This window comes from Procambarus clarkii, chromosome 33 (assembly GCF_040958095.1).
Source record: "Procambarus clarkii isolate CNS0578487 chromosome 33, FALCON_Pclarkii_2.0, whole genome shotgun sequence".
Lineage (NCBI taxonomy): Eukaryota > Metazoa > Arthropoda > Malacostraca > Decapoda > Cambaridae > Procambarus > Procambarus clarkii.
Genome location: NC_091182.1, coordinates 29886989 through 29900624, shown reverse-complemented (window position 1 = coordinate 29900624; position 13636 = coordinate 29886989). Strand labels below are relative to the sequence as shown.

The 13636-nt window shown below is 39.8% G+C and overlaps 1 protein-coding gene across 3 annotated transcripts in view; it reads right to left on the bottom strand.

The window, feature by feature from the left end:
• Positions 1–5755: 5755 nt before the first annotated feature.
• Atac3 (Ada2a-containing complex component 3) overlaps positions 5756–13636 on the bottom strand; it is a 49225-nt gene continuing 41344 nt past the window's right edge. The window contains exons 14-15 of one of the 3 annotated variants that reach the window (XM_045753811.2): positions 13118–13198; positions 5756–6256 (exon numbers count right to left, since the gene is read on the bottom strand). In XM_045753811.2, the coding sequence (XP_045609767.2) occupies positions 13151–13198 (48 nt within the window). In that variant the 3' untranslated portion in view covers positions 5756–6256; positions 13118–13150. Of the gene's footprint in view, positions 6257–13117; positions 13202–13636 lie in introns of all 3 variants that reach the window. The other 2 variants (XM_045753810.2, XM_045753812.2) reach the window with 2 other exon arrangements.

Below are 13636 nucleotides of genomic sequence, written 5' to 3'. Positions count from 1 at the left end.
GCAAGACGGGAGCATCACAGGAGTCAGGATGAAGAAGATACATCTGGACAAGATGCATGATCTAAATCCACATAAGGCCACTGGGGCTCTTGCACACTAATATGATACCTGGCCACCAGAACCCTGTTTGACTTTCAAAATCCTTATGCCCAAACAGCACCCGAGGACATGTTTATAAACACTGTCGAGAGGGTGGCATACATCTTGAAATCATGGGTACAATTTTAAACCGTGGTTGCCGACTAAAGAACACTGCAGTAACACTATTTGTATACCTCCATCTAGTATACAAACCAAATTAATGGTAATGCAATAGGCATAGGTTCACTGGGCTGTTTAAGTGTTGGTTAGGGAAATACTATGTATAACTTTAGGTGGATATAAATGAGCTGCCTCATATGGGCCAATAGATTTCTTGCAGTTTCATTCATATGCAGGATAATTTGTGTCACAACGCTGCTGTGCAATTAAAGAGCTATCCACAGTTTTGTTACGATAAACTTAAAATTCTGGCAAAAACATCAATTTGAATAAAGAAATTTTTTTAACTGGCATTTCTCAACATCACTTTCAGCATTTTGTGCTCTATTTAACCAAGACAATGAGATAAAAGTCTTTCATACCATACAGTATGCTCCTCTGAATGTACTAAATGGTGTAGATAAGTGTAGTACAAAATCTTGATATGTATGTAATTGATTTTTTAAAGTACAGAATAAAAATACAATATTACATAAATATATATTTTGAAAATCATTACCACATAAGTGTATACAGTATGTATGTATGTATGTATGTATGTATGTATGTATGTATGTATGTATGTATGTATGTATGTATGTATTATATATATATATATATATATATATATATATATATATATATATATATATATATATATATATATATATATATATATATATATATATATATATATGTATGTATATCATATGAAATTAATCACTTAAAATACATAGATAATTTAACATTCATAATATTTAATAATTGTATTTTATCACAAAGTTTATCGGCCTGCTGCACAGCAGGTAAAGGCATGTTGGATTAATGAATACTATACAATACTGCTAAGTAAAATTTATATTCACAATCAAGACTGATTTATACTACAACTGACCTTTATATAATGCTTGCTTAAACAGTTTGTTTCTTAGAGAGCCCCTTGTGGCTCCTTGAAGCTATATACCTGTATTGTACCGAGATCGTTCCCATCTACCAGGTGGCATATGCCACGAAAGCTCTTTATGCCTATCGGAAACCAGCTCCAGAATCTGGCCCTCTCAGTGGTGCAGGGAGCAGTGACATTTTGCCACCTCATTGGGGAAGGCATCTAGGAAGTCAGGAAGTGAATGCTTGGTGCAGCTAGTCTGCTGCCCCATGCTTGGTGCTTGGTGTAGCTTTTGTCATATCTGCACACTTCAGAGGTGTCGGGTGTTGACTGTGTTGCAGGTGTTTCTGGGGGTCTTGTGCCCATCAAAGACTGCCTGTCTGCTTCTGCTCTTTCTCTGAATGTGGGGTCTCGTGCAGTTTCATGTCAACGTCCCATTGTTGTTGGTGGCACGTGTGACAGACGACTTTCGTGCCCACTTGCATTTGATACCTGCTTGATGGGGTTCTGGGAGTTCTTCTACTCCCTAAGCCTGAGACTAGACTTGACCTGTGAGAGGTTGATCCAATAGGCTGTTGCTTGGAATGACCCCGCAGGCCCACATATCCATCACAGCCCGGTTGGTCCAGCACTTCTTGAAGAAAACTATCTAGTTTTCTCTTGAAGATGTCCATGGTTGTTCTGGCAATATTTCTTATACTTGCTGGGAGTATGTTGAACAACCGAGGACGTCTGATGTTTATACAGTATTCTCTGATTGTGCCTAAGGCACCTCTGCTCTTCACTGATTCTATTCTGCATTTTCTTCCATACTGTTCACTCCAGTATGTTGTTATTTTACTGTGTAGATTTGGGACCTGACCCTTCCAGTATTTTCCATGTGTACAGTATATTATTTGTTCTCTCTCTCTTGTCGCTTTTTTAATGAGTACATTTGGAGAGCTTTGAGACAATCCCAATAATTTATGTGCTTTATTGCATCTATGTATGCTGTACAGCATATGTTCTCTGTATTCCCTCTATTTTAGCAATCTCGCCTGCTTTGAAGGGGAAAGTGAGTACTGAGCAGTACTCAAGACGGGACAGCAGACATGATTTGGATAAAACAATCATTGTGAGGGGATCCCTTAATTGAAAAGTTCTCGTAATCCATCCTATCATTTTTCTAGCTGATGCAATATTTGCTTGGTTTTGCTCCCTAAACATTAGGTCGTCAGACATCATTATTCCCAAATCCTTTACATGGTGCTTTCCTACTATGGAAACCACTACTAGATTAGTAAACAAACCTACTATGTACTAGATTTGATTGTGTTTTGTACCCTGTATTATGTTTAAGATCCTCATTTTTACCGTACCTGAGTACCTGAAATTTATTTGGGTTCTGTTATGTTTTCTGGGCCTCTTTCAGCTGCATCCTGATCGACTCTAGGAGGACGTTAATGTGCTCAAAGGGTGGGTCAAATGTGAGGCTTTTGGCCTCAACTGCCGTGCTGGCTGCACTCCCCCAAATTGCATATTCCCATGCTCCAGGAGGTAATAGCCACATTCTTCTCTATCCTCTTGCACATGTTGGCAGGCTGTGTTGGTCCCTAATTTTGCATTCAACATGGGTCCTGAGGATGTGGTCTTTGAGTTTCTCTCTTTGGGAGCTGCTGCTTGGAGTCCTATTTTAGACTTTCTTTATTCCCAGGCGGTCTTGTTTTCAACCTTTCAGGTGGTCTGGTAGTGCTGGGGCACAAGGCAACATCTAATGCGGGTCAAAGTAGGTCCTTTGTGGAGCCAGAGTCCAGGTCTCATACATTTCCCTTAGCGGATCCTCTTCTGTCTGGTCGGCACTGTGCTTGCTGTTCATGGAAGGTATCTGTTTCTTGTGGTTTGTGCGAGCCCTTTTGATGGAGTGTAGGGGTAGAGGTGGGCACCTTGCAAGGTTTACCAGCTACTGGTCTCACAATTTGTAAGTTTTTTGGGTTGTTTCCTCATAGACTGTGATGAAGTTTGTTGGTTACTTCCCATTCTGAGGGTTCAGGTCTTTCAGGTCATCTCAGAGTGGGTGGCTTCTGGCATGGTCGAAATGACTATGTTGCTTTGGTAGGGTTTCCACTTCTACCCAGTCCCGAAGCGGGACTCTCCAGACATTCATTTTGTCCATGACTTGTCAAGGCTGAACCAGTTTAATTTTTGCCCCTCGTTCCACATTGGCCTAGGTTTGCCTCATACTAGAGGTGGATGTTTGGATAATTTTCCTGGACCTCTGGGATATGTATTCCTGTGTTCCCTGTCCCAAGGGTCGTATTTCTCAGGTTGTCTGCTGTATTTTTAAGTCTAGCCCGCCTGTGGTTTACCCTCATGCCTACATTCAGAAGTATGCCATTCTCACGACTGTTTACTAATATGCCTTGGGTCGATATTCAGGAGTGGGTTTTGGAAGTCTAACAGGGTTCTGGCGACATGGTATTTGGTGAATGTTCCCGGGCAACAGCACCCTGGTATGGCCTTGGGTCAAGTCTCTCTTCTGGGGGGCTTTTCTTCATCCTGAATTTTGCAGTTTTCCCAATTTCCTGATAAGTTCCCATGTGTTTTTTCCTGGGTAGTTAGCTTCAGGTAGCCACAAGGGGGCTACTCCCAGAAAACAAGCATTGAATGAAATGAGATCCCGATCCCCTCCTCCCTCTCAACCAGGGAGGGGGGTTAGTTGTTTGTGAGTGTGTTCCAGAGTTGACTTAAGGTGGTGAGCAGTCACCTCCTCCTTTCCTCCCCCAAATTAGTAGTAGGCCTTAAGAACTCCATAGCTGATGTGACCAGGTAGATGGGAACCATCTCAGTGCATAGCTTCAGGGAGCCGCCAGGGTTCACTCAGAAATTGGCATTTCATTACATTCCATGCTAGTTTTTTGTTGTAATGTGGTAATAATTTAGTGACTACTTATTTAAGCTGAGTGTGCTACTGTTAAGTAACACATTCATGGCATGATCAGGTCAGGAATCATTGCATTAAACATCCAGCGGCTAGAAAAGTGGTGTTCCAAGAGCTAGAGCTTGATGTTGCAAGCACAAATAGGTAAGTACACTCACCCGGGCTACCACCCACTTATCAAAAAACTTACTACCACCCACATACATCATTCACTACAACCTGCAGCACTTGGTCCCATCCACACATTGCTGTTTCTGCCACTCACACACACACACACACACACACACATACACCTCGCTAAGTGGATAGCACTTGGTAGTCGTAGTCCTAATGGCCTGGGTTCGATTCCCAGTGGAGGCGGAAACAAATAAGCAGAATTTCTTTCACCCTGATGCACCTGTTCACCTAACAGTAAATAGGTACCTGGGAGTTAGACAGCTGCTAAGGGCTGCTTCCTGGGAATGTGTGCACATGTGCTAAAGAGAGAAAGATATATATAGTAGACATATTAGAGGAAAAATAGATTGGTTAAAAAGGCGGGGTCCAAGAGCTTATAGCTCGATTCTGCAGACATAAATAGTAAATACACACAGACACACACACACACTCCATTGGATGGTGATGGTGTCACTACATCATCATGACACAGCTTGAGAACTCCAGGATCTTTGCATCATATCTGAATGATAGTGCTGGGGAGGGCTATGGAAGCGGTGTTCCCAATACCATCAATATACCGATATCATTGATAAAAGGTGGACAGTGGCGATTGTTGTGAAAAATATATATAAATCTGGAAAAAATATTTGTCCAAGGATCTCTGAACCAGAGCTGACGAAATCAAAACAAAGATGGCGGATGGGGCAGGATTGGATGGGTCAGGATCGTCAGTAGAGAGAGCAATGAGACAGACTTCAAAGGTTTTACTCAGAAACAAATACAGGAAGGTGGTTTTCTAGGTAGGTTAGAGATAAATGAGGATATGTTAAAGAAGTATTTAGTAAAACTACTTAAATTAGAAGAAAATGGAGCTCTCAGGAGTGAGTTTCACACTTTAAAAGAAGGTTTTCTACAGCAAGGTAAAAAAATTACTGAATTAACAGACAAGGCAAAGATTCAAGAGGACTAAATCAAGGAACTAGTGAATACAGGAATGTGGTTTTCTAGGTAGGTTAGAGATAAATGAGGATATGTTAAAGAAGTATTTAGTAAAACTACTTAAATTAGAAGAAAATGGAGCTCTCAGGAGTGAGTTTCACACTTTAAAAGGAGGTTTTCTACAGCAAGGTACAAAAATTACTGAATTAACAGACAAGACAAAGATTCAAGAGGGACAAATCATGGAACCAGTGAATGAAAATGAGGTATGGAAAATGAAGTGATGAATTTGAAGAATTTGGAGAAATGCTAAAGAAATTGTTCACAACTTTTGTTAGACCAAAGCTGGAATATTCAGTGGTTGTATGGTGCCCGTATCTTAAGAAGCACATCAACAAACTGGAAAAGGTGCAAAGACATGCCACCAAGTGGCTCCCAGAACTGAAGGACAAGAGCTATGAGGAGAGGTTAGAGGCATTAAACATGCAAAAACTAGAAGAAAGAAGAAAAAAAAAGAGGCAATATGATCACTATATACAAAATAGTAATAGGAATTGATAAAATTGATAGGGAAGAATTCCTGATACTTGGAACTTCAAGAACAAGAGGTCATAGATTTAAACTAACTAAACAAAGCTGCCAAAGAAATAAAAGAAAATTCACTTTCACAGAGTGGTGGACGGTTGGAACAAGTTAGGTGAGAAGGTGGAGGAGGCCAAAACCGTCAGTAATTTCAAAAAGTTATATGACAGTGCTGGGAAGACGGGACACCATGAGCATAGCTCTCATCTGTAACTACACTTAGGTAATTACACACACACACACACACACACACACACACACACACACACACACACACACACACACACACACACACACACACACACACACACACACACACACACACTCAATTTCAATCTGAGATAAGTATGCACGTAATGTTCAACTTTGCCATCACTGGGAATGTAACCCTATTTTCCCCATTTGTTACTCTGTTTATATAATGCATTTAAATATAACAAGTCTTTTTCCAGGAACTTAATTGCCTTTTTACATAAGGCATGCCAGTACTTTTCTCATAGATGATTCACACTTGGAATGTCTACACTCAGCACCTGTAAAAAATGGAAAAAATTATTATTTGAAACTATTCTTCTAAAATGACAGAAACAAATTAATATTCCAGCAATAAATGTTATACATCAATACAACCTCAATGCACTACTCACTCCCTGAAGCTTCACATCAGGGGGAGAAAGCAGCAGAAATTACTTCAAGAGGCTCTCTCACCACACCCAACTGTTCACTCTTTCAAGTTGTATGACCAGTAACCAGACCAAATTATCCAATAGGCCAGGTAGGCCATGGCCTAGGGCCCAACAGTGGACCACCAGCACTTTTTTTTTGTACAATAAAAATGGACAAATAACAAATAATACTTGGAGCAGCCAATTAATTGGTAACACTCCCTGATTATTTTTTAAATATTGGCCTTTAGGTATTCATATGGAAAACTAAGCAGTATGCATAATATAACCATGATAAATATTGTGAATTATTTCAATATATATATATATATACTGTTTTTTCTGGAAAAAGGAATTAAAACTTACATAAGCACTTTATTGTTATACAGCTTCAATATATTCCTTGGAAAACTATGCATAGTATAACTTTGATCATTAATCCTTACATATTATGATATGAGCTGTCTACATGTATGTGTTTAGCCTTTGAATAGCCACACTGACCAGACTGACAAAACTACCCATTTAGCTGTTTTGGCCTAGGGCCCTAAAACAGTTAAACCCAGTCTTACTCTAAACTCCTTGCTGACCTCTATCATTTGGTCCCTTGTATATCCTTTGATATGTTTATATCAATTAGTGTATTGTGCTTCATCTACTCAACATTTATATTCTCTTGCTCCTTTCACTCATATTACATCTCTCATACACTTCTTCATTGTATCACCCATCACCCATACATCCCCTGCTAACAAAACCACTGTTGAATGTACTGAAATGCCCATTTCTGGGTGATCCCCGGTGGCTCCCTGAAGCTACTCCATCTGATATAGTGCAAACTACTAGGTGCCATCAGATACAGAGTTCTATTTCACCTACCAGGTACCTTGAGCCACAACCTGATCCCCTCAGAAAGGTAAAGGAAGTGATGGCCATTATGATTAAACTTCCATGACTTTATTCATGTCTGTCATTACCCAGAAAAATAACAAAACAAAACAAAACAGATTTGGCTTGGTTAGAAGCGAGTGTGTAGCCTCCAAAACCGTGAAATGAAGTCCCCAACAATATAAACAAATGATAAAAAAGTTGCAAAACTAGTGTTAGCTTGCTTGCCCCACCTTGCCCCTTGTTTATGGAAGGAGGAAGGCAGCCCAGGTCATCTAGCTGCTCCACCCTCAGTTCTATGATGATGGAAACACCCTCGACTTCCTGGAGGATGGAGGGTGTCAGGGAACCACTGGGGCTCACCCAGAAGTGGGTATTTCATTACATTCAACACTGGTTTTCAGGATGCCCCTTGTGGCTTTCTGAACCTAACTACCTATGGAGAAGGAAGAACATGGGCAATTATCAGGGAGGATGGAGAACTACAGGTATCAATGGAATGGAAATAGAGAGACGTTAAGAGATACCTGGCTGCCATGACCCCTGTTTGACCTCCAAAACATTCCCTGTGTCTGAATACCAGCCCATGACATACAGTATTAGCAAAAACAGCCGAGAGAGTGGCATATGTACAAACATTGTGAACATGAGGGTAGACTGCAGACTGGCTAGACTTTATTACATTGAAGATGACGAGCCCTGGAACACGGAACAAGGGAAACCGGATCAACCCACAACACATTCACAGAAGTGGAACCAATCACACAAAGATAGTGACGAAGAGCCGCACAGAACAAAGCATGTGATGCACCCCTCGGTTGAACTAAACAAGCATACACAACCAAGGAACCTTTCAGGAAGCCAACAGACTCATTCTTTGCCAAAAAAAGGATGAGCCAACTGGAAACAAACAAAACATCTTCCAGGCCCAAAAGAACAAAACCTCCAGTGCCGAAGAAGAGCATGAAGCTCCCCTATGTTCTTTTCAATGTTCAAAAAAGTTGCAATTCTTTTACCCTGTCGTGGCACAGTCAACTAAGGCGTGTCTGGGTTCATCTTGGACGTAGGTTCGTACCCCTCATCACGGCTCTTGTGGATTTGTTCAGTAAATACTATTATTTTGTGATGATAGTAACATACAAGATCCTGTTTGTAATAAAGGCTACAGTATGTTTAGTGTTCAGGCATCAGTGAACACAATGCTGTTTATAATGTTCACAGCATGATGCAGACAAGCACTGCACACTGCCATTGTTTGGTGCATCTACACATCATGAAATGACCTCATGCTACTGTAGAAAATAAACTTGTGACAAAATAAATCATATTCATGATCTACTCATCAAGATGCTGATAATAAAAAGCAACACTGTGTCTAGAGTTAGCGATAGGAGTGTTATATTGGAGGCATTATGTTGAGTCAGGTGGCGTCGAGACAAGCAATGTTGCATGAACATACTATCACGTTGATGGTATGGCGTGTGTATGGGCCCAACAGATCAGCTTAGTGGTTCGCTATGGTGCACAAAAATGTAGATAGTTATATATATTGTGATATGATGCAGTAGTATGGCTATACTAGACAGATGTAATGTGGATGACATGGATGCACCTCACATTAAAAAAAAAGTGACACTTTGGCTCTTGCAGTGTGAAAATTATCCAGGATTGAAAGAATAATCAGACGAAAAATTAACACAATTTACTCTAATATTAATAATGAACAAACGCATGAAATATATCTGAAACCCTTGATAATATACACTTGGCTAGCACACAAGAAAAATTATAATTACACATGAATAAACTTATGTTAATACAACAATATAGGCGAGACCAAAGGAATATTTACATAAATAAACAATAGAACTTGCACGCGAGGCAGCGGGAGGCCAGTATCGAGCGTAGGTCGTAATGCTGTACCCTGAACACCCGAAGAGAGACTACCGTGGTGAGTGAGGTTAGGAGTACTTATATCCCTGCTGGTGTTTTCAGATCCTTTGTCACCGAGGCTTGGAACTACAAGTCGGCAGTGAGACTGCTTGTTACCCACAGGTAACCATGAGTTGGCAGGCCTGGTCTTGCACCTGCCCGGGGCTCTGGGGTCTGGGTGGAGGGTGACAGGGAAGGTGTGTGCTTTCCAGACATACATCTGGATTGAACTTCATACTGGTTGTATATAGATGGTATGCAGAGTGATGGTGAACAAAGGTGAGTAGGAAGAGGCAGTTTTTTCTGCTATGCTGGGGAATTATGTGACAATATAAATAATGTACAGTGGCACCTCGATTAACGAGCAGCTCTATCTACGAGCATTTCCAGTAACGAGCGAGCCACTCGCAGAACATTTGTCTCTACTAACGAGCTCTTCCTCAATTAACAAGCGTTTCCACTAGTTCTCGGACACCTTTTACGACAGTTTTGTTGTTGTTTCGCAAGACGACTTTTCCACATGACGAGCTCGGTGTCGGAACGGATTAAACTCCTTAATCGAGGTGCCACTGTATACGCAGTTTAATAACAGCAAAAGCACTGTTTTCCTGTTCTAAGAATATAATAATCTTGTCACTAACATTTGCATCATATTTTTGAGTATACGTAGCAATATTGCACACATTTTATTTAAATTTATCAAATTACACACAATTGTCATCAGAATGCTGCTGATAATAATAATAATAGCAACATTGTTCCTAGAATTAGAGATGTATGTAGTATATAGTGATGCTTTTTATATTGTCTGCTGGCACAATTTGCCCATAGTGTGAGGCACTATGCTGTCTTTGAATTTCATTACCACACACCAGAACTGCTTAGTGGTTCATAATCGTGTATATAAATGTACATAGTCATATATAAAGCGTGTTTACCATATAGCCAACCTGTCCTACAAAGAATGTCACTTTTTGCTCCTATGCAAAAAGGCCAAAAATTGTCATACTAGAAAATGGAAGCAGCTTGTGAAAGTGACATACTGTCCCATTTTCTCTTTTGGGTCCTCTGGTAGATTAGGAGAGGCTACTTTAAATTAATTGTTTTCTTGATGTTGGGAAACATTAGGAGCATGAGCCAGTATAACAAAATTAGAATATTTTATTGTTCTTTAGCAAATAATATAGAACATATCTTAGTGACACGAATATATCTGTGTACCCATGATCAACACATTCTGTGATATAAATAACATTATTGTCAACCCATTGACTCACTGCCCTTGAAAAAATCATGGTATAACAATAACAATATAGAGAATTATAATATGTTCAATGCTTGCAGTTACAATTTCATGCAAAACATGCAGAGTTTGTCTGAATGCTTGACCACATGTTTCGAGAGTACCACACTCCCCAGAACAGCTTAGTAGTTCATAATCGTGTATGAAAATGTACATAATAATACAAAAAGTGTGTATACAGTATAAGAACACCAAAAATAGAATGTTGTATTATTCTAAGCAAATAATATACACACATCTTAGTGACATGAATATATTTGAGCATTCCAATGTTCCACACATTTTATTATATAAATTTCTCTCAAGACACACTATTGAATAACATTATTGCAAAAAACTGAGAAAAAACAAATCAGAAACATTGAAATAAATATGTAAAGACTATTGTCCATTCATGGCAACTCCAGCCTGACGGCTTGATTGGAGCAATCACACCAGAGGAATTACTCGATGTGCGCACGTGAATCGTGACATCATTGTGAAAATTTCAGGTTACACCACAGCCACAGTAAGTCACATATAATTATTTTACTATTTTTCCAGTAATCAGGGAATGCATTTTTACAATATTAAAAAGACAAAAATTCTTTAGAATTTTTTTATTTTATGAATACCGTGAGTTGCGTGGTATAAACAGTACAGTACTCACAGAGTTGTGCTTACAGGGGTTGAGCTTCGGCTCTTTGTTCCCACCTCTCAACTGTCAATCTTCTGGTAATTACCTAAATGTAGTTACAGGATGAGATACGCTTGTGGTGTCTGTCTTCTCAGTACTCTGCCATATAACACTTTGAAACTACTGATGGTTTTGGCCTCCAACACCTTCTCACTTAGCTTGTTCCAACCGTTTACCACTGTTTGCAAAAATAAACTTCCTAATATTTTTTTGGTACCTTCATTTCCTTAACTTGAATCTGTCTCCTCTTGTCAGTGAAATTGTAGGTTTCAGGAATTCTTCTGTCAATTTGGTCGATTCCTGTTAGTATTTTTAAGTGGTGATCATATAACCACTTTTTCTTCTATCTTCTAGTTTTGGCATATTTAACGCCTCCAGTCTCTCATCGTAACTCTTGTTTTTCAGTTCTGGAAACCATTTTGTAGCATGCTGTTACAGCTTTTCCAGTTTATTTCTGTGCTTCTTGAGATCTGGGCACCATACAACTGCTGCGTATTCCAATTTTGGTCTCACAAAAGTCATGAACAGTTTCTTTAGTATTTATCCATCCACATAATTAAAATCAAGTCTGAAGTTGGATAGTGACGCATACGCTCCTCTCACAATGTTATTTGTGTGTTCCTCTGGCGACAGCTTACTCTCCTAAACCACCCCTAGGTCTCGTTCCTTATTAGAGTTCTGTAATTCCTTTCCACATTATTTGTAAGTTGTGTGTGGTCTATTTTCTCCAATTTCACATTCCATAACATGGCATTTATTCACATTGGATTCCATTTGCCACTTGACACTCCAAGCACTTATTTTATTCAGATTAATTTGAAGAGCATTACAATCGTCTGCATCTCCAATCTTCTCTATTATCTTAACATCATCAGCAAACATGTTCATATACAGTAATTCTGTATTCCTTCTGGTAGATCGTTCATGTAGACAATGAACATTACTAATGTAAGAACTGAACCCTGTGGTACTCCACTAGTAACACTCATCCAGTCAGATATATTTTCTCTGATTACTGCCCCTCATCTGTCTGTCAGAAAATTTTTCATCCATGTCAGAAATCTCCCTGTCACCCCTCAAGTATGTTTCAGTTTCCAGAACAACCTCTTGTGTGAGACTCTATTAAAAATCTTTTTTTAGGTCCAGTTAGACACAGTCAACCCAACCACCTCTTTCCTGTAGTATCTCAGTGGCGCTATCATAAAAAGTAAGTAGCTTTGTTATACAGGATCTTCCTGTTTGAAACCCATACCGTCTGTATATTATGTTATATCAAACGAAATGCACAGGGAAGAAAACCCTGTGCAAACGCAGCTCCAAGCACCCTATTCACCTGGCTAACACAGCACAAACGTGCATTGGAACTGCCACAAAGGAAAAAAGCCCACAACTTAACTGAAGTAGAACATGGGAGTCAGAACAACAGAGAGGGCACCTCATACTGTCTACCATCAGCAAAGAACTGAAGGTGGAGCAGCTGGTTGACCTGGTCTGCCTCCCTTCTCCCCGAACACAAATGGGTGGGGAGAGGTGGAGTGAACAAGTTTACACTAGCTTCATGAATTTTCAATCATTCGTTTATATTGTTGGAGGATTTTTTTTTTTAGGGATTTTGAGGCATTGGTCTTCCTTCTAAAAAGCAGTGGTCTATTTTGTTTTGCTGACTTTGTGGGTGCTTCTCTGGTGGTGGCAGACATGATTAAAATGCACAGACAATTTTATCATAGTGCCACTGATCTCTGTGTCTCTTTTGAGAGGGCCAGATTCTGGCTTATGGCACTCGGTAAGCCTAAAAACTCCATGACTGATTGCACCTAGTAGTTTGGCACCATACCAGCATTATAGTTTCAGAGAGCCAAGGAGCCACATGGGCTGCCCCCAGAAAAGGTAATTAAATTGCTGATGTTGCACAATGGAAGAATGATCATACCTGTCTGGGATGAAAAGTGAATGCTGCCGCAAACTAGAAGAGTCCAGGACCAATAAACAACTCTCTCTCTAGTGATGAACTCTTCTGGGGGAGGAAAATAATAATTGCTAATTCCAGACTTTTTAAATATTTAAGAACTCCTCTCAGACAGTGATCTAAGAATAAAAAAAACCCAGGCATGTCTGGTAAAATACAGACATATGGTAACTCGAGTCGATTTGTGTTTAATACGAGTGAAATTTGAGTCGAGTGTAAAAATCCACCAATGAATGTAATGAAATGCCTCTGTTTTGGTGGTTCCTTTCAGTGGCTCCCTGAAGTAAGCCATCTGTTTAGGTCCAAGCCTAAAATGTCCCAGCAAACCATTGCAAGTTAAAAAAGCCTACTGCAGACTAGAAGCAGAATCTGGTTCACTCAATAGTCACAGGGATTCAAGAGATGCTTAAATCAACTCAAGACAGAGGAAAACCACAGGAAAGATAGACCACCCCAAAACAAGCAACTGCATGGAGAAGCATT